Here is a 23026-nt window from a genome sequence, read left to right as displayed (position 1 = left end):
AACGATATTTTACTAAAAGGTAGACATTAATATGTAACTTCATTAAATAGAACAGTTTTGATAATTTCTTCATAATTTTTGTGTGTGCCACTGCTCAAATAGTGTGTCATTTTAGTCAGGTTATAATGACGTCGCATTTAACATCGTAACGTTATACACGTAAGCAATGAAATTCATATGAATCACATTACATGTATAATGGTAACTTTAAATACAACGGTAAGTTGTATAATGGCCATTATTATATACACATAATTATTAACATATATATTCACAGTAAATAAAAAGTCCAATATCTCGTGTGTTTCTGGAGAGTTCAAATTATAGTGCTCCATTTTTAAATTAATGTTAACACATCTACCTTTACAATTCCGTTACATCATTTATACTGTCTCTTTTGAAAAGGTTGATATTTAAAAAAAAAAATAAAATAATGATATTGTAAATTATTACAGTCTTTAACAATTAAACATAATCTGATTAATTTCCTTATTTCAATTTGCATCCAAACTAGTTTCGTTAGGATTAAGGCTCGCAGTGTAGTTTAAAAATACGAAATCGGGATTTTCTTGAAAAAGGTAACAGCTTTGTTTTTGTTATTGGGTGTTTGCGTCTTCGCATTCTCTAGCATCAACGATGAGTTTTGTTTGAGATATAAATGCCTAAAATCGTTGAGTATAAATGCATTTATGCCATAAACAATCCCTTTGTCTTTTTTCATCGTGCACTTTTCGCTCATATTCAGAATTGTTGTGTCCCCTGTAGTGAGACATGGAAAGAGAAAATAAAATCGTCGCCGTAATCAATTAACTTAAACGTTTTATTTATTTATTTATCTATTTTTTTTGTGGTTATTTCCGAAAGGCAAACAAAGCTGCGATAAGTAATTACCGTTGATATTTCTTAAAAAATTTAAATCAACACTTACCTGCGGGAACTTTCTTTTTCATTACAACTATTTTAAAAACAATGGTTTTTTGTAATTAACAACCAAACCTCAAATTAAAGCCAGTAGCTAAATACTGTTTATTATATCTTTATGGTAAATACTCAAATCTGTATGGTTTAGACGCAGTTGATAATCCGTTCTATTACCCTCAGCGTTAACAACACGCTTGGCAACGGGTAACACAACGAATCGTTACATGCGCGTATAAATTATGTGCGTACGGTTCGCCGTAGAATTCATGTCATTTCTGTTATAAAAGTAGTAAAATTTTCTCTAAAATGAAGTCTATCAGTATATTAAAATAAAAAGTGCCTGTTTGGGAGGGTAACAGTTGAAACTGACTCCCCTCGAACACCATTGTCAACCTCGTTTTGCGTTGACAATAGTTTTCTCGGGTGTCTATTTCAACTGTTACTCTCACAAACAGGCACTTTTTGTATAACATTCCTAATGAAACTCGAGGAATTAATTTTTGCGTAAAATCACAAGAAGCACATATCGCGGGTTTTAAAATCTCGCTTTTAATTTTCGGACAGATGTAAACTAATTGAAACTATGATAAAAGTTTGGTGTTCGCGATTTTATATTTTTGCGATTTGATTCAAAACAGTGGAGTCGCGGAATGAAGTACTCACGTAAAATAAGGAATATACAGTATGTGACATAAAATGTAAGGGAAAATGGTCCAAAACATACTCTTGATTTATAAAAGTAGTATATTCAGTTTATTTATTCAATGAATTAATTGTATCGAACTTTAATAGCATGCAGATTGGTCGGTTATAACAGCGAGTACATAGCATGTAGAATCATAACGAAAGACATACATATAGCTTACCCTTTTTATAACACTTACCGTTATCAAAACTATATAAAGTTTCATATATTTAGAATGAGTTTAACTATATAAAGTTTCATATATTTAGAATGAGTTTAAATATTTTCTTTCTTTATTACTTACATGTGATGTACAATTTTTACTGCGCGCCGTAAAATATTTTAGGTATCATTTGTTTCAAGAAAGAAACAAACTATTGCATTTAATTTAGTTTTTGATAAATGATAGTCATTTTACTCTCAAATGTGCAATACATTGATATGAAATACTTTTAAATCTTTATAATTAACCATAAATAATGCACACTGTGGTTTAATCAATCCCTCCAACTAAACAGTTTCGATCCACGTGTTTCACCTGTCAATCAAATCAGTCTGCGAGCTCCACCATGTGCTCTTCCATTTTCGTTCAATTGTTTTTCATTTCAAGAAAAATGCGTCAAACAATGACGACGTATTTTGTAGTATTTGTGATGTTTGATGTCATGATTGCACTGCCTCTGTGAAGTTTAATTCTTACTTATACTACGTTGTTTGAAAGAAACTCTCTCTCTCTCTCTCTCTCTCTCTCTCTCTCTCTCTCTCTTTCTCTCTCTCTCTCATGTTTGTAAGCTTGTACAAACAAAACAGAAGTAATACAGTCTTGTTTGCATGGATTTTATGTATTTTAAATACTAATGGTAAGTATAAAGCTTTCAACACATGATCGAGTATACGTTTGTAGACTATCATCGGCTTCATCGGTACAAATATTATTTTTACAGCGCACATATAAGAACATAAAGTAAATGAACCTGTGCTTGCAAAAATTATATTCACTGATGCAGAAAAATAGTAAAAATGACAAAAAAAAGAAATTATTTGACTGTAAATTTAACGCACGACGTGATCGCGGCAAGGTGTGAATGCCTCAGTATAAGACCTTTATGTGATTATCATCAATTACTTGTCAGCTGAATTAATTTAAGCATTTAAGATGTGTCATGTAAACTTATTTTAAATATTTTATTGTATATCACAGTCTACATTAGCAACCTTTTGTTTGATGAAGTCGGGAGTCCACTCACAATGTCGAGTAAAAAAAATCGCTAAGCCTAATTTCTTTCACTTACGACACGCCTTATTAAAAGGATGTGACGTCATGTAAACAAACTTGTTCTGTAAATGCGTTTGAAATGCTTCAAATGAAATTTACTGATATTTTCTGAGTGAATAATGGATCATTCACCGAACATCTCTATAAAAATACGGGACTTATTGTTGAAGTAATGATGTTTTCTTGTGTTGTGTACACAAATAGGAATATTATGCGGTGGAAAAAAGTGCTACTTTGTTACCGAAGCTAAGGCCTTTCGAGAGCTCGATAGCTTCACTATCGATATACTTCATATGGCAAATATATATCTTGTTTTTAATAATTTGCCATATCGAAGAATCGTTTCAAGAAGCTCAAAGTATGTAGTGTAAATGAGGAAAATTATACAAAAGTTACAAGTACGGGGAAAACAAAAGGAAAACATCAGTCAACAGTATACGGTAGGCCTAAATACAGTTGACGGTAGACCTATAGTGAAAACAAGAATGACCACGTCCTATATATTCATTATCATGATAATAATTTATCAGAACTTATTAAAGATATTATTTTTTGTAATGAAAGCTACTGAAGATAAATTTATCTTATCTTGTCTGATTGTCGTCAACGATAATTAATTATACGGCGTATATAATCGCGTCTACCCGACTGAAACCACCACTAAAACTCGTCACAAGACGGGAAATTTAACTATCAGCGCAGGCCTCGAGCAAAATGTAATTATGTTTAAATCTTTTCTCTTTTTAATTATATTTCAATGAATCATGTTTCGTTTTGCTCGAGGCCTGCGCTCTATATACATTTTCAAATTTTATAGTAAAAATTGCCTTGAATATGTTAATTTCCGGTAAACATCGTGCATTTAGCGGATGCTGGTGTTGCTTAGCAACGCTTTGAACGATTATTTTTATGGATTTATAGCTTACACTTGACATCATATTCGTAATTATGCATTTATTTACATTTCATAAACAACTTGAAAAATGTTGGAATTTTAGGCATTTATACCATTACAACCGTACCTAGTTCTTACAGTTTGATATATAAAGATAACAAAACAATAAAAGAAAATCGCATGATCAAGACATGGTTTTTAAAGGGGCATGGTCACGATTTTGGTCAAATTTATTTTTTTTGATTTTAATGTTTAAAATGTTTCAGTAAGGCATTTTTCATAGGCAACCAAAATTTGAGTGTCATTTGATGAGATAGAAGCGAGTTACAGGGCTTACAATTCTTCGCTATGTAAACAAAGCGTTTGTTTATTGAGCACATGTAAACAAAAACAGGGCACAAGCCTTGTTTACATGACGACGAATTGTAAGCCCTGTATCTTGCTAAAAACTCAACGACTGGCACCCAAATTTCATTTGATCATTAGAAATGCATTTCTAAAGCATTGCAAATAATAAAAACAGAAAAATAAAATATGACCAAAATCGTGACCATGCCCCTTTAAACGGGGAGGGTGATAGTTCACATCTTAATATATTTAAGCAAAGTAAGAGCTTATTCCCATAAAATTGTGAGCTATATTACATTTGATGAATAATGAGTCTACAGTGGTTGCATCCCCTTTTTTGAAAGTGCAGAGAGAGAGAGAGAGAGAGAGAGAGAGAGAGAGAGAGAGAGAGAGTATAAAAATTCTAATGTACCCGTTACAATGTGACTATGTTATAATAATATAGCGTGTGAATTTTTGTGTTATAATAAATATATAAGGGGCGGCTGAGATGGTATAAACGTATTTACTTACATTTATCTCTAATTTTTTTTATCTGTCTGGTAAAAAAATAAACAATTATTAAAGCTAGTTTGCCCAAGAAATTCATTTTGTATAGTTAAATTTTAAAAAAGTTTGTTGATAACCCCCTGTACATGTTTTTTAATAATCGTTAAAAACTAGACATATTTCATTGCATATTGTTGAAGAACGTTTATTTTTTTAAAGATATTTTTTTGAACTTTCATGTATCAGAATAAACATTTCATATAAGTATTCAATTACAGTTCATATATACATTAACATTATTCATTTGATTTATACATTAAATATTTCAGATGTAATGTACATATTACTCCCTAAAAAGCATATGTTTTAGTTTTACAACTATAGGCACACGTGAAAGTGCTTTTAAGACGGAGTGAATTAAATAAATTAATCGGCAGATAAAGGCGGGGGGGGGGGGGGGGCATCAAGGAGAGACAACAGATGGTGATTACTGCTCCAAACATTAAAATATAGCTTTCCATGAAGAATCATATTGATAATAATTGCAATTTCTCAGAAATACATCTTATTCTTATTAACAGTGTTTTGGCTACTTGACAACGCAACTCTAATTAATTAAGAGAAACGGAAATGAATTCATTGCAAGTAATGAATGTGTTTATTTGCGTGTATTCAACAGACGTAGATATAATTGAATAATATCCAGGCTGAATTCCAGACCTTCTTATGTGTGTTATTTGAGTATCTATAACTTTAAAATGGTACATGTACATGTATATACTACATTGTTGTACTTGTCGTGTTTTGTGGGGGTTAAGGGGGGGGGGGGGTGGAGGGGACCCCACTCTGCCTTTAACTTTTTTTTAAAGAAAAATTTTGATGACAATTATGCAAACAGGTATATAATTAATTCTTAAATGTGATATTAATTGTAGGTTTTTACGTCGTTTATTCCCTCAGTTTGTTGACAATGTAATTGCGCAATTTTTAAGAAGCATTCAGAGTTATGAGGGATTTAGCTCTAAACTACGAAATAACATCTACCACAGCGAGAACAGGATAATATGTATTCATAGACTGGAATGAATTAATTAAATTACGTTTTCCTTAAATACAGTCGCGGATGGTTTTTCTTTCTTTCTTCTTTTGTGTGTGTGTGTGTGTGTGTGTGTGTGTGTGTGGGGGGGGGTTATATGTAATGCATGTAATTTAAATTCAAAGTAATCGTGTATATAGATAGAAAACTCAAGTCTCAAAAATTGTATTACATTATTTCGTCATTTTAAAAACTTTAATTTCTATGTAAAGAAAAACTGCTTTTTGCACTTTACAAATAAATGTCAGAGAAATGATCGATATTAAATGCTAACCATCATTTAACACAGACAAATTCATGATGCAATTTCCCCATTCCACTAGTACAAGCATGATGAAATCAATAGAACTACAGTATGACTGTACCTATATATATATATACACACATTATATGCATTAAACTGAAACGGATGACCTAGTTAATCTACTCAGACGGAGGTGTGATCCGCTCGACCAATCGAATCGCCGCATTTTGACAACAATGTCAAGTTCGTTGGGCTGACGATTATAAACACTCCAGCAGGTACGGGACTTTCTGCTTGTGATCGATTCTCACTGAAAACATGGATAACGGAATTTCACCAGCCAAGAAACAAAAAGTGGCAAATGGCAGCAACGTAAGTAGTTAATGTTGTGCACAATTCAATAATTATTCGCCTTTTTCACGAAACATGACATTTCCCCCTTCTTATCCTGTTATGTTGGTTTCGTCATTGTGTTGAACATGCAAACAGGACTTTCATTGGACACTGTCCAAAGCTATTGATTTTCTTGTGTAACGGGGCTAAGGACGTTTGTTAGACTTCACTCACTGCTGGGACAAGATTGCTATTTTGTGCGCTGGTTTATTGGTTTTTCTTCATGCACCACGCACTTTAAACCATACTCCATTGAATAGACTGGTCCTTTTTTGCATTGTCCCAATACGGGGTGTTTGTCCGATTATGAGATCGTACTGGGGTATTAGCGCCCAGTCACCGAAAAAAAGAATAAACACTATTGAAAAAATATAAATAGATTTTAGGTAATGTTTTTGAAATGTTTTCGTTTATGGTTTTTGCTTATTTAATTTTATTTCATATTGAGTGGTTTTACTTTATTATTTTTTTTTTAATGAAACGAAATGTTCGTGTCATTTTTTATTAAAAAACTTCACTCAAATTATTTATCAGTTTCGTTTACATCAAGCCTGTTTATATTCGATAATCGATATTCCCCTGTAGATGGCTACAACATTAATTGAGCAAATCACGTAAATGATATTGACTTATTCATAATATTAATGATATTGTGAGATCAATACCTTCGATTCACCACCAACGTGATCTAAAAATTTCATCAACAAAATTAAAACTTTAGAATACAAAATGGTCGAGCAGAGTAAATTTCCACCACATGTATGGAAAAGGTACTAATTATAGAGGCATCATGTTGACAGCTCTGCCATTTATAATGGCATAATATATTACTATATAAGTCGGCGCGGTGATATGGTCTCGCCAATGCGAGAACTGGCCCTGATCTTTTGCCCCCAGAGAATTTTCACGATCCGTATTGCAGCGATGCCGTTACCTGTGCTTTATTTACATGTGACGCAGACATGCAATTTTTCATTTGCATGTAAACAATTTGTTGTGCACGGAAGCTAGAGACTTGTATGACATTTCCTTTTCAAACATTTTCGCATAAGGTTAAAGTAAGAAAAAGTAAGGAAAAGTTTAAGATATATGAACGAACGTGTACAACATAGAAATGCACGTGTATGCATATATACATGTAATCATTGGTTTCATGACAATTTAATGTACAATGATAGATTGCCAGTTAAACAAAACCCGAAATTCTTTACTGAATTGCATTGTTTGCACAGACAGACAGATCAACAGATAAAACAGTCACCTCACGATTAAACATCCTTTTTTCTCAAAGAATAATTAAATAGGTCAGTGCGTCGGACGCCAAAAACTCTATTGATTTTCATGGTGGATTTTAAAGGCTAAGCAAATCAAAAGATCCCTTGCAATTCATCTTCGCTGAACTGTATGTCTGACAGGACTGACTAACAGAAAACAAGAGAACCTTGATTTTGTAGCAGAAATGCAATCATTATAAAAAAATCAATGCAATTCACTGCAAGAACGTTATGTTATATACTTTTATTCTGGAATGATGAAAAGCGGCATTTGATTGGATAGAAAAATTTAGTTAAAATTTGTATAACCTGGTTTGCACGTCACAAGACACGTCACAATGCAACAACGTCAAAAACGTACTAATCGGCATGACGTTACGTTTGATTTTAAACAGATAAATATCATTTTTGAAGTAAAACGGACTCAATTTGTACAGAAATTACAGAAATTAAATTATAAGGAACTCCTCAATATCTACCCAAGTTATACTCGTATAACCTGGGTTGGAGCAATTTACTCAAAAAAATCGCTTCGCGTAAATTGCCCCAACCCAGGTTATACGAGTATAACATGGGTAGACATTGAGGAATTCATTTCTTAAATACCTCTTTTTAATTATTTTATTTATTTCATTGAGTTCACAAATCCCCGGAGACTCTGTACATATACATAGTAGGATAGGGACATAACAATTTGAAAAATCCAGAATTAATTAATGAGTAATATTAGCGAGCCGATATACGTATACACCCGCACACCCTACTTGCTTCTAAAGAATACCCGTTTATAGCCACAGAGAATAAAGAGAACTATGGAATTTAGAGATATGGAATGTGTCCAGCAGAACTGAACTATGGATTTGGACATTGTATGTCTTTCAACGAGTTTATTATCAATTTGGGTAAAAAGATCGCTACATACCCCCGTAACCAGAGACCTAGTTTAATTTTGTCCGATAGAAACGCACATTTTATATTTATACCTTACCTACCTAACCATAAGCACTCTCTTATATTGTCTTTCAATCATCCACCTGTCGATTTGTAATCTGATAGAATATATTGAAAAAAACCCCAAACATTTAGGTGATGCAACCTTTGCTTTGAGGAACATGTAGCATATATGTCTTAAACAGTGGTTGAATGTGATAGGGTATGGCGGTCGCCCGCTTGGACACGTGGGTTCACTCCGGGTACTCCGGCTTCTTCCAACAACAATGACCCCCTCGAGCTAACATCCATGCCAACGAGAGATATTAATATAAGTTGTTGAACTTGTTTATCAAACGTTGTAAAATAAATAAAGTTCAGTTTTTTTTATATGTCTTAAATACTAAGTGAATTTTCATTCAAGTATAAAACTTCTTAATTGTCTATCCAAATGAGACGCAACTTAAGAGTTTTGAGGTTTTGTAACATTAAAAAGATGTTGAAGTTACAGACTGAAAGAGATACATACATATTTCAGCAAACGGAGCAAAATCCAAACGAAATGGTCCTTTCCCCATGAAACTCACACAGAGGAATATAAAAGCCATGTATCTTTCTTAGAGTTATCTCCCTGATCAGAACTTCACTTTAACATTAAGGTGGCTCACTACACCTTGAAATATTTTCTTAAATCAGCAGAAATTAAAGCTTGATTATGATAGATATCATAATGGATAAGAAGTATTTAGGTTCAAAAAGGCAAAATAACGTGCAATTTTGGATGAAAAATTACATTTTCGAAAATTTGATTCAGTAAACACTATCAAAAGCTCCAGGCGGATTCGAACTCTCATGATCTGCAGTTCAGAAGCCCAATACTTTAACCACTGAGCTACGACAATATACAACCGGAACGAACTATATAAACACTTCAACAAAACATTTAAATCGCCATCTTGTGACGTAGTGTCTTAAAAAGTATAAGTCTAGGTGTAGTGATGTACCTTAAATGTCTCTAATTTCAGAACGATGCCGACAAAATTAAGAGCGGCTACCTTAAAACCCAGAAAGATCCGGAGAATAGCGTCAGTCTCCTCTTCTCCCTCCCCGAGAAAGTCGGAGCGCTGGCCCAGGTGCTTAAAATCTTTGAGGTAGGTATGTTTACGTATCTAATAAAAAGATGAACTCTGTGGATGCAATTGTCACGTTTCTTCATCTTGATCTTGTTCTGTTTTTCTTCTTAATTTATGACTCGATCGATCTAGTACTTTTTCGGATTCGAAAGCAGATATAGTCCATGCAACTTCAAGTCGACTACAGGACAACATCAATTTTTAGTTCAAACCTTGTGCAAACCGTCTTAATTTTGATGTACCCTATTATGATCAAGGATAAATCATTTGCATCCAACACTGGAGAACACATCTATTGTTTTTCGTATTCTTATGGTCAAGGATAAAAGTAAATGCATTCTTTATCATATACTGCATATGTCAGGAACATTAGCTATCATGATGGTCATACAATGCAGATTTGTTTATTTTACAGCCATCAATATTTTAAAACACGGTAAAAAGTACATGTAGCTGTAAGATTTATCAACTTTAATTTTTTTCAGAGCCATCAAGTGAATTTGCACCACATTGAATCCAGACCATCAAAGCAGAGCAGTACCGAGTTTGAATTCTTCGTGAGCTGTGACAACAAGACTGGCGGCCTACAGGAAGCACTGGACGCTCTCAAGAAGATCGCCAAGAGTTTCCGGCTTCTGTCGAGGAAGACCGGGGAATACCCCGCCGATGGTACCGGTAAGTCAAAGAGTTTTGGTAAGGTTATAACACGCAGAATATTTTATATAGGTCGAGAATGTAAGACTTTTGGTAAGGTCCATAGGTCCAATTTTTTTTTAAAGAGGACGTGGCTTTAAGTTTCGAATTATCTTAATTGCATTTGAAAAATAAGTAATAGTTAGTTGCAATGTATTTTTCATTTTATTTTGTCTTTCGTAACATTTTTAAAGAATATTTTAGCATATATGTATAAATCTGTTTTAGTTTCTGAATGAACAATAAAGACGAATTTACGATGCTAAAAAACTTCACACAATATGAACCAAAACAAACAAAAAACATCGATGTAGCAATCACATTTCAACAAATATGATACCACGATACCCACCACATATTTAAAAAATAATAGCAAATAAATAATCTTGTGAAAGGTTAAGAAGGACGTTCATAATGTTAATTTCAAACTAGAATTAAATTCTCATTAATGACGAATAAGTGTAAATGCTTGATAATTAAATGATTTTTTTTGGAACCACAAATATGACAGACCTTTATTTTTTTCGAATGAAAAATTCATGTTTCTGGACAGCTTCTATGACAAATGTGTGTAAAAATTAATATGACATCAAAGATTGACAGCAGGTGTGAATGAATAATTTTACTTTATTTACCACAGTGAAAACTGATGAAGGTAAAGTTTAATTTCTATAAGATTTTTCTCAGCTTACTTTCTCTCACTCTGTGTACAGTGTATATAACATTCCCCTGTAGACTTGTGTGTACCTGTACGTGTAGTGGTTGAAATGTGCTCACCTATCACAAGTGTATACAACATCTGTGTTGTGTTTACGCTAGATATCATGTTACATACAGAGAATTTCATTTTAGATGGTACAGATCTTTTAAAAATAAAAATTCATCACTGCTAGTAATCAAACAACTATATGCAAATATGTTCATTTGCAGATATGTTTCTTTACATGAACCTATAGAATAGAAAATGTCTGAGTAAACGTTTTAATCACACAATGATTACCGTACGTGCTTATCGTTTGAATGTTGTAGTATTGTAAACTTTAAGATAAAATATAAGATAATTTTAACAATTCTGAACGATTTCATTTGCCTTTCTAAAACGTAAATCTAAATAATAAAATTGGTTGGTACATGTTCTAGATCGTATCTTCTGAGAATCTCTGCGGGCTCAATAAGATTTGCTCACGTGACCAACGAAGTTCATATCCCCATGAACTTTTCAACTTGCTGTTTTCGAACCTTTTTGGTAGATGAAACATGAAAATTTTTAAAAAGTTTTCTTGAAAAACGACAATACTCAAGCATTCTTAATTCATTTTCATTTTTAAATGATTACTAATGTTCGATTGACCAACATCGCGTGTGACTATTTCATGAAGTAGCACGAGGCTAAACAACTAATTTTTAACATTCAACTGGTAGTCCAATATTTATTACAGCTTATAAGCATTAGTTTTTTAGTTACTAGTGGAACTGTAAAAGTAGTCATGGATTTATGTACTATACTCCGCAAGCCTGCTACACGTATTTATAGTAAAGTCAATAAACGTTTCATTCAGTTTAAGTATCCGATCCATATTAGGACCTGATTTTTCTATCCTTGAATATTCATCATGTATTAAGTATTCTGATATTAATTCAAAGCATTGAATAGTAGAAAAGGATTTATTGAGAGGATTTTAAAAAAAATAGTATTAACTAACCAGTAATTAATTAATGAAGATTGCACTAAGGTCTATGCAGACAAGCAAATTTTTTTCAAATAAAAACGTAATTACTAAGACTATTAATAAATGCTTTGGTGGAAAGATGCATTTAATCATAAGGATTACATAAACTATTTAAAATGAATTTTATACCCTTTAGATTTTTTTTAATAATTGATTTTTATAGATTAAAAGCAACGGGGGGGGGGGGGGGGGGGGGGGGAGGGGGGACTCTTCAAGAACAGGAAAAGGTCATTTACTTGGACACATTCTACTTTTACATACTGAATCTTAAACATAGAAATTATGCCCAAGTTCACTGAGTATTAATCCCACACACATATTTGTTTGCCTCCAAATTCATTGAATTATGGGCTATTATGGATCGGATACCTTAAGATATGAATGGTATCTAAATGCCAGTTTCATTAAAGTTTTGCTGTATGTAAAATTGTTCATTATCGTAATAAACATCTATTTAGTGCTTCATTTACTTTCTGGGATTTTTTTCCTTTAATGAAGAGATAATTTGTCAAAAGTTTTATGTTGCTTTGTTTTATTCGTTGAAAAGGGAGATACGAAAAAATATGTTATTTTTCATATAAAGCAGAACAACTTATTTATTGTTGAAAAATATATCAATTAAATAATAAAAAACACCAGTAAATCCACTCTGTTTTTCTTTTTACCACTCGCTTAGATCCGCCAAAACAAGGTAATTTGCACAAAACGAACTACCATGTTATTCCAAACAATATCATAAACACTTATTCATTGCTTGAGATAGTTGCATAAAAGTTCCTTATTAAACATCTTTATGATATATTCACGTTCTTAAAATGGCCGTTATCATTAGTTCAACACGACAGCGTAGTTTTGCTTAACATCAAGCGATGGTGTGTGACTCGTTGAAGGGATTATTTGCAAGTTAAGTTATTGCTTATCAAAGTGTACCATAGTACCGAAAGTAAAGCATACAAATGTCATGGAAATTAAAAAAAAACCAAAAAACAAAACAAAACCCAACAACATTTAATTGCATGATAGAGTAGATAGCGGGAATGGGGTTATTCGGTTGGTTTCATTTCATATGCACTTTTAGCACAATGAAGGTTTCACATTTTTTATAGAGACAACAATAAAAATCAAAAAAAAAAAATTCTTTCAAGTTTGATAACCAATAAAAATGATAAAAACTCTTTTAAGTAAGAAGGTTACAATTATCATTATACTTTTGCCATAAAATTGTACAAAGCGATTTTCTTTTCAGAGGTGTTACAAAGGCATTTCTTCCGCTTTCTAGAATATCAATTTCTATAATAAAAAGTGTGTTCATATACAATGATTCAAACATAACTTACAGGAATATATATAAAAATGTATCTTCGATATTCCGATCTCTATCTTTACATGTAACCACTTGAGTAATACAATCATATTTATACATTTATAAACACATAATTCAAAGCTTTATCTCTATTTGCAAATATATACAGGAATGGTAGAATAGTTTAAACATTAAACTGCAGACGGATTAAAAGGAAATTAAAATTTCTTATCAACGAATATAATTTTCAGCTCTAAAAACACAATAAAATCTATTGAAGAAATCGCGTGTTGTTTCCAAAAAGTGCACGTAAGTTTATAATGACAACAACAATGAGTAACTCACAAATATTTTGTTTATTATTTAGTCCCCTGGTTTCCAAAGAAGATTTGTGAGCTTGACCGGTTTGCCAATCAAATTCTCAGCTATGGAAATGAACTGGAATCCGATCACCCGGTAAGGTTTGAAATTTTTGCTTTTCAGTTTCAACAAAAAGAATAAATCTTTTGAAAAAGAAAAAAAAATCATAGAAATTATCATATGGTTGTTTAAAATAAGATGTTTTTGGGGAATCCTTGAATAATGTTCTTAAAATCTCTTTCCTTTTTCAAAAGGGTTTTACGGATGCTGTGTACAGGGCAAGACGAAAGGAACTAGCGGATATTGCATTCTTTTACAAGCAGTAAGTTGAAAATAGTTAAATCCTTCTTCGAGCCATGAAGCCGCATAGGGCTGGCGCCTACCCCTGGTTTCCGTGGTGCTAAGCGAATGAGAGTAATCAACGTACCCTGGATGGGAAACCAGTCCATCGCAGGTTAACTCCCAGCTACACCTACTGTGTGGTCTAAGACAATGTAGTTTAAGTACCCTAAGCTCGTCTAAGGGCACAACACACAACATCAAAGTGACTATAGCGGGATTTGAACCAGGGACCATTTGGGTTACTGACCTACATGTATGCTACAAACAACATTAAACTCCTCATTTATCCATTTAGAGTAGCTTACAGATTAAAAGGATTAACTGTTTATTTTGAATAAAATCAATGATAATATAATTATTGTCCAGCTTTGCAGTAGCCTGAGGATTATGAATGTTATCATAAACTATTTGAAGTAGACGTATTTGTTAAGTGTAGTTCATGCTTAAGAATCTTTTTTAACCTTAAAGCTATATGTATAATATCATTTTGCTCTTTCTAAACCTGTTTTTTTCTTTACCTTAAAGTTCGTTAATCTTTGTTTACGCATACATGTATTTATATTCAATTCTGTTTTATCTTATAATTACCCTATAGTGGGCAAGAGATCCCCAGGGTTAAATACACGGAGGACGAAATCAGCACATGGTTAGTGATCGAATAAATCCTTGAAAAGAAAGATCAGTCTGTTACTAATTATTGGTAAACAGTTCTTAATCAAAGTTTAACAATACTTTCACGATGTTTTATAAGGAGAACAATCTACAATGAACTGACCAAACTGTATCCTACTCACGCCTGTAAACAATTCAACCACGTGTTTCCACTTCTGCAAGACAACTGTGGTTATAACCCAGACAACATCCCACAACTGGAGGATGTCTCCAGGTTTCTGCAGGGTAAACTCAGTTATATTTATATTTCTAAAGTTCAACGACTCAATGTAAGAATAATTTTAATTTATAATAAAAAACTTGATAGAGTCTTGAAAGTAATTGTTTTATAGTTTATTTGGCACTTAATTCAAACGATGAAACTATCGAACTTTGACATTTTTTTAAGTGGGACTTCTTATCTTTATTTTTTGGATACGTGAAAGAAGTTGGTACTATCAAATTCGACTCTTGTCTTCATAACTGTTTTTTTATATGTTGTTTCGCTATGCAGTTTTGATCACAAGAAAAAAAAAGCTTACGGTACGCAATAATGAACTGAATATTTTCAATATTTTAAAGCTATGTTGGCTTTCTTGTTTATGTAGATTGTACTGGATTCAGAATTAGGCCTGTGGCCGGGTTGTTGTCGTCACGTGACTTTTTATCAGGATTGGCTTTCCGCACGTTTCATTCAACACAGTACATACGTCACAGTTCGAGGCCAATGTACACACCCGAACCGTACGTGATATGATTATGTGTTTTGTACCTATAAATATCGAACAGAGAAAGCTATTTTGAAATCAAGCTTTTATTGTTTTGTATAGTCCTGTTTCTTAGCTATTGTTGCACCTTCCTCTTGATATACGAAGAAACATTTGCCAATTTTGTTTATTAATTTGAGGCACGAGTTTACCATGTACATGTAACGGTTGATTACCCGTATCATTTAACACCTATTTATTGAAACTTTTTTCGCTTTCATTTCTAGCGATGTTTGTCACGAGTTATTGGGTCACGTGCCTCTCTTTGCTGACCCTGCGTTTGCTCAGTTTTCACAGGAAATTGGGTTGGCTAGTCTTGGGGCACCGGATGAATACATCAAAAAATTAGCTACGGTATTATTCGGCACAAACCTTAAGAAATAAAAAAAAAACACTTTTGACACAGTAACAATAGCTTATTTTAAGATAAAAAGAAAGAAATTAAAGATAAAAAAGATGAGAAAGGTATAAAAACCGAAATAAATTATTCAGAATTTTTTTTACCATTTGTTTTAGTGTTACTGGTTCACCGTTGAATTTGGGATGTGCAAACAAGAAAATGATCTCAAAGCATACGGGGCTGGGTTGTTGTCTTCATTTGGTGAATTGCAGGTACATGGAAAAAATTAATAAGTGATTCGCAAATTACATTCTTTTAAACCCTATTTCCCTAACTTTGGTATATATCACGCTGATTCCATTGGTCCCTATTAATCATATTAAGTATTTGGTTATTCCTAGTATTGCCTTACTGACGCCTCAGAGAAAAAGACCTTTGACCCTGCAGTAACATGTGACCAAGAATATCCAATCACATCCTTCCAGCCTATTTATTTCGTGGCGGATAGTTTTGAAAAAGCAAAAGAGAAAATGAGGTAAGAACTGCTAATTCGGAAAAAAAAAATAAAATAATAAAGTCCAAAAAGTTTTATATATATGATATATTAAAAATCACTTATTGTGGCTGCTGACGTCCTGTGTTTACAGAGAGTATGCAAAAACCATTCCTCGTCCGTTCAGCGTGCGGTACAACCCTTACACACAGAGTGTGGAGGTGATTGAGAACAAGAACCAAATCATCAACCTCACACACGCCATCAAAGGTAAGAGGCACATTTTTAGTCATTGACGTAAATCTGTATCATTATCAGGCGCGGATCCAGGGAATTTTTCCAAGGGATGGGTGGGTGGAGTTTGAGGAACATATCTATATATTAGGATATATATACGTTTGCCAGGGGGCCTTAACATGTTTCTGGTATTTTTCCTATATAAATATAAGAAGTTTAAAATTTTCAAGGGAAGGTGTCCCATCCAACCCTTCCCACCTTTAGATCCGAGCATGAATAATGATTTAATGAAGATTAATTATGAATATTGATTTCGTGTTTTCCTTGTTTATTCAGTGTACTGTTTTACTTTAACTGCATGTAGTGTACATTATGTCGATTCATGTTGTCTCATGTTGGATCTTGATAGCATTGCATAAGTTACACAGTTTGATTTGAAACAGGAACATCTGTTTTAAAAGTTAAGATTATTGTTAGTTATAACTAAATTATAAAAAAAATCAAATAAATAGAAAGAACAGATAACCCCAGAGAAAAATTGTAAGATAGAGGATGCCTATTTTATTTTTTAAAAAGTGAGAGGGAGAGTTAATAATAATGTAACAAAATATTCATATAGAGTTGGTCAACTTTGAAGTAAGTTTGTTTCTTTTTTGATCGCGAATGATATCCCATATGGTATAATTTTCATAAAAATGTGATGCATTATTTTATGTTTCTTAGTTGTCTTTCTTTATACAATATTGTTAAGATGCCATTTAGGATACAAAGCATTTGTTTGGTTTTTTTTTCTTCATTTACTTAATATTTTTTATTGGTTACAGGTGACCTGACTCTATTGGAAGATGCCCTGTCCAAAATCGGAGGAATTTAATTTTCTGGAATGGACAATGTCTGCATCGTGAAGTGAATTTGTTTTTGTTAGCATGTGTAAATAGTGACGCTTGACACTTTATCAGTATTTTGGGTGTTTTGTTAACTCACTTGATCATCATATAAGTGCTAAAAACCTGACATAGTATATTTCTAGTATATGAATACATCTGTATAAATATGTACACTTGTGTCTTTTAGATTTTGCATCGAAACAGTTGATGCAGCTAGAAATATACAAGGCTTATAACTGGCGTTGGATAAAACTAATCTTCTTCGTCACTTGTACGCTTCTTTGTTATATGTTTGTCAATAAAAAATATTTTATATATAGTCCTGTTGTCATCATATATGCATTATTACACTGATTGATATTAATTCAAGCAAGACATACTCAATTATGACCTTTTTGCGTACAGTTACGCAGCGAAAAATGAAACCGATTAGTAAGAATACAGCATTATTAGACTATACAAGTATTATTTGGGAAAAACATTCTGAATAAAAATATACAAAAATATTAAAAATAAGATAAGAATTCAAACAAAAAAAGTTAATTTTTTTTCTTTTAAGATAAAAGTTATACTTTAAAAATCATCTTTAAAATTTTAAGGTAGAACTGATGGACAATTTCTTGACACACATACTCCTTGAAATCAAGTTTAAGATTAATTTTCTCCGGGAGTTTTTCAATTGTTTTTTTTTTATTCACAAGTAGTAACTGTTATATTAACACTGTCTCATATTAAGATTTTAACAAAATGTCTAAATTTAGCATAGATGAATAACATGTTGACTCGTCGTCCTTAGTTGGGAATGTTCACGGACTTTTATCATTTATTTATTCATTATTCAAAACAAAGTTGCTTATAATAACTAAGTTTGTAACAAAGGGACATTAAAAACAATGATTTTATTTCATTATAAAAAAAATAATCTTAATCGATTGTAATAGTTTCTCTTTTTCAAGTAATCGACAGTAATCTGTAATCGAAGATATTTTCGATTTCTTGTAATCGTAATTTAATCGATGTATATTAAAAGAAAGCGATTAATTTTCTTAAAATAATGAGATAAGTCATATAACTAAAAATAAATCAGAATCATGACGCCGATCTCTGGGTACGTAGTAATCGACTAATATAGAAAAAGGATACATCCTATATGTTGATGAAATCCTTATACATTTCTACAATAACACTCACAGCACTTATTAACAGGTTATAAAATGACAGCACGAATCCTCTAATTTTGACGTGTCTTCCATAGAACCATGAATTACACCGCGGAGGATTTAAATCAAGAGATTAAGGAATACCTGTATTACAACACTGGGATTCTCTCCCTCTACCTGTTTCTCGGAATTACGGGAAATGTCAGTGTTTTATTTATTTACACGTGTAGAATGAAAAAGACAGAGGAGCGCTATTTTATTCCGATTCTCGCCATTACGGACATTTTAGCCTGTTTAGCCGGAGTCATTCTCGGCATCGTTTCGAATTTTTACCGAGCGAACTATGTTTTGGACACATTCTGTAAAGTGGGATACTTTTTCACCTGGGCAACGACTTCCGCTTCCGGTTTTATGATCATGTTAATTGCGCTCAATCGCCATCTTAGGATATGTCGCCCTACAAATGCACAGCTAACTCCAGTCAGGAAAACACGAGCCGTGGTTGTCATGATAACAATCTCCATAGTGATGTCCCTTCCAATGATGTATTTTCTGGGTAGCAGAGACGTTCCTTATACGTACAAGGGGGATTCTATCAATGCTACTCTTTGCACTCTCAGGTTCACTGACGGAACTTTGAACATATTACAAAACGCATATTTTTTTTTTCAAATAGTCCTTGCTTTAATGAACATGATTGTAACTTGTGGATTGTATATTCCCGTTGGTGTTACAATCTATCGAAGATTCAAAATATTTAACCAGAATATGAAGAATAGAGGTGGATCAAGTTTCTTCTCCTCAGGGTCTACGAATCATTCCAGCGTTAATCCGGCTCATAAGGTCCATGGAAAGGTATGTTGCAACGTTCCGCAGCACGAGATTTCAGTGATCTCGTACGCTTCGACAGGTGCGGGGGAGAACGAGATGTGCCCGAAATGTGCGACAAGTACGCAGCCGTCCGCAGCCGAACGAAAAGCCGCCTCTCTCAACCGCCGAAAAGTTTATAGACGGAAAAAAGCTACGCATAACTTTACGCTCATGTTTGCAACGATTATAATAGTGTATATCCTGGCTTACGTACCCACACTGATTCTTTTTATGTTACCCGGAAGTGATCCAGCTAATTTCTGGTTTTCAAGAAGTGGAGTGGAACTCAATGTTTTAGTCTTTTTTCAGAGAGCTTTCGTCATTAACAATATAGTTAATCCATTTATTTACAGCTATTTTGACTTAGCCTTTCGAAATCAACTTTTTCATTTTTTAAGTTGTGGAAGAATAGAAGCTTAAAATATCAGTGTTTCGATATCTTTACGAGGAAAGTAAGTGCGATAATTTGTTATGTTGTTCATGTTTTGTTACTTGTTACTTACTTGGTTTATATTTCAGGCATATGAAAATATTTCAGCTTGTTTCAATTTCTATTAACTTTGCATATGCACGGATGTTTACTAGTATATGAGTCTTGTTATTTTTAATGTATAATAATTTATTAGCTGTCCAGAGACAGCGGAATGTGTAATGTACATTATACGTATTTCTTGCTTTAAAAATGTTGTATATTAAATTGAATTGCTGGTTGCACTTGCAATGCATTTGTAACTCGTACAAATGAATTTCATGTATACTTTCTTATAATACATGGACCATCCACGTTCGTTTATCTATTAAATTTAAATAGATTTTTAAAAATGATTTATTTATTTAAGATGTCTAGTAATAATCCCTTCCTTTTCCAACTCCAGTATCAACTAATATTGGAACAAAAGGATTAAGACACATTCAAGTTAAATATGCTCTAACTAATTATAGTGTATGCTATACTATAATGAACCTACTCATGTTGAGGGTGGTCTACAAAACAATCATGAGATCTTCTTAAAAATTTAGATATGATAAATTCTAGATATTTTAACTTTCAAATTTGAAAGTGTTCCTATATCTTTATATAGAGCTCTTCTTCTCACGGAGATTATTTTAGTATACAACAGGCCACGGCCATCGAGCCCTCTCAAGATTCACCACAAGAGATAATGTAACAAGTTTAATACATATTTCTTGTTTCTATTTATGAAATCGGGTACACTGTACATACTGTATACTGGGATATTTTCGCCCAATGTAATTTTCGCCCTTCTACATTTGCAACCAGTTTCGCCCCGTCTTAAATTCGCCCAGACTCGCTTGTGTTCTAAAGAAATAACTTTGAACATTGGAATTCGCCCAGTCTAAAATTCATCCGCTGAAAACGAGGACGAAAAGAGCGAAAATAAAAACGGGGGCGAATATTTCCCTGTATACAGTATATGTGACATTGACTATTGTTGTATACCTGTACCTTGAATCTTTGGCCATTACATTGCCCCTTGATTAAGGATTATTTTAGATTTATCTGCATATCATTTAATATTTTACGGAATTTGGGGAGTTCATTACACTGAAACAGCTCCTAGTTATACATGATATCATTGTTGTCAACACCCAATTCAGATTACATCTAAGCTTCCGGTGAATTAAAAGTCAATGGCTTTAGTTCCGGTTTCATCACGCTGATGGTAGAAGATTGTATAATGATAGAACATCTGGTGTTTATTTATACAATATCGAGTAGTTGACTTGTGCATGTACTTAAACAAAAGGATACATCGCCTGATCGAATTTCACTGACAGTGGATGTTATTGCAATGGTTGTACAAGTACCCTTATATCAGATCTTATTTTAATGGAAATATGCCAGTGAATTGATAAATTTACAGACAGTGAATATGTTCTATTATTTTCCTTTTATCGACACTGTTAATGTATTCATAAACATGCTTATCTTTTAATTGGATAAAAATGACAAACACACTTTATTCTCTTGATTGATTCATTAATAATTTGCATTAACTTGAAAGTATACTTTTTCTTTAAATCTGAGTTTATTTGCAAGGCTGTTTGATTTATCAAATCTCGTCCCCTTCAACAAAGATATACAAAGATTATATATGATATCTAAAATTATACACATATTTACAATGGCATAGCATTCATAGGTTAATATACATACTTCCAAGTAATACCGGTATTCCAAGCAATATTTCGAAGAATTATTTAAATTATTGTATAATAAAGGGATCGCCAAGAACAAAACCCATACCAAAGAAAACCCCAAAACAAAAACAAACTAGGGACAAAAAGATATTTACATTATGTTTTATGTATTATATCACATTATATTTATCAAACATTGAAATAAACATTAAATTGTGCAAGGTGGTAAGTTAAATTATGGAAGCATAATTCATTTTCTAAAATAATACACAATTTTAAAAAAAAGGGATTGTATTATAAAATTCATTATGATTATTCTTAAAAGTAATGATTGTAAAATGCTAGCGACTTAGGTTTCTACCAAATATAAAACAACAAATACTTTATAATATTAGCTAATGATAATAATATCAATTGTACTGTTTTCCTATTGTCATTCAGCATTTAGATAAATGTTGTGGAATGTGAAACCATCATCCATTCTTATAACTTTAATGATATGGCTGCATCAAAATGTAAGAAATATTCGATTTGAACAAAAAAGCCATCACATTTTTTTTTTCTGCATGTATGAAGCATAATTCGTCACCAATATAATAGAGAAACATATATCAGTACTTGTAAACTTGTTTGCAATTACATTATTATTTTGAAAAAGAAATATACAAGAGACGATATTTGTTTCATGACAATCATCATCATCATCATCATCATCATCATCATCATCATCATCATCATCATCATCAATTTTAACAAAGCACATTCTTATTTCTATATAAAAAATTGAAAATAGCTTAATACATCTGTGTGTAGTTAAATTGATCATAAGCATTTTATCTCATGTATTTCATCATCGTCTTAAAATATACAAATTCCCAGCAGAAAAGTTTAAAACTTTGTTGGATCTGTATTTTGCTCAATTCTTTCAGAAACATGTGGCTTTGTATTGGAAGGTAAAACAAAACAGAAAATACAATTTTCAGCTGGAATTGTTACTCCTTTGCTCTGTGAGTCTGTCCCGAATTTTTGCCTCCACCACTTTTTGCTTGATATTTCGATAATCATAAATACCTTTGTGCTCAAACTACATTCATCCACTAATATGAAAAATGTTTAGATTATCTGTTTTGAAACAGATAATCTCTACTGCTTCAGGTTTCAATACAAAACCCAAACTAGAAAGTCTACGGGAATTTTGCATCGCATCAGCCAAAATTAAGCCAGGATGATAACGTTGAAAAACTGTGCGAGATATTCCGAGTGAATTGCGAATGGTTAAGAGATGTAAACATTTCCCTTTATAAATCTCCATCAGAAATTTGATTTCCTTCCTGTCAACGTTTATG

At 32.6% G+C, this 23026-nt stretch overlaps 2 protein-coding genes across 4 annotated transcripts; both read left to right on the top strand.

Moving 5' to 3' along the window:
• The first annotated feature begins 6166 nt into the window (after positions 1-6166).
• Positions 6167-17806, top strand: LOC105343048 (protein henna). 3 transcript variants are annotated; one of them, XM_034476948.2, is made up of 14 exons: positions 6167-6326; positions 9577-9702; positions 10170-10359; positions 12784-12798; positions 13778-13866; positions 14025-14092; positions 14708-14758; positions 14864-15009; positions 15372-15507; positions 15758-15884; positions 16047-16142; positions 16272-16405; positions 16518-16633; positions 17425-17806. In XM_034476948.2, the coding sequence occupies exons 1-14, from the start codon at positions 6273-6275 to the stop codon at positions 17472-17474; spliced, it is 1398 nt and encodes a 465-aa protein (XP_034332839.1). In that variant the 5' UTR covers positions 6167-6272; the 3' UTR covers positions 17475-17806. The 3 variants fall into 3 exon arrangements, with proteins under 3 accessions (XP_034332839.1, XP_011448507.2, XP_011448508.2); XM_011450205.4 differs by lacking the exon at positions 12784-12798 and adding an exon at positions 11018-11032; XM_011450206.4 differs by lacking the exon at positions 12784-12798.
• A 689-nt stretch (positions 17807-18495) lies between these two features.
• LOC117691264 (cholecystokinin receptor type A) lies at positions 18496-21410 on the top strand. Its single transcript, XM_034476949.2, has one exon. The coding sequence runs from the start codon at positions 18747-18749 to the stop codon at positions 19935-19937; it is 1191 nt and encodes a 396-aa protein (XP_034332840.1). The 5' UTR covers positions 18496-18746; the 3' UTR covers positions 19938-21410.
• The last annotated feature ends 1616 nt before the right edge of the window (positions 21411-23026 follow it).

This window comes from Magallana gigas, chromosome 9 (genome assembly GCF_963853765.1).
Source record: "Magallana gigas chromosome 9, xbMagGiga1.1, whole genome shotgun sequence".
Taxonomy (NCBI): Eukaryota; Metazoa; Mollusca; class Bivalvia; order Ostreida; family Ostreidae; genus Magallana; species Magallana gigas.
This window is presented reverse-complemented; position numbering and strand designations above follow the sequence as displayed.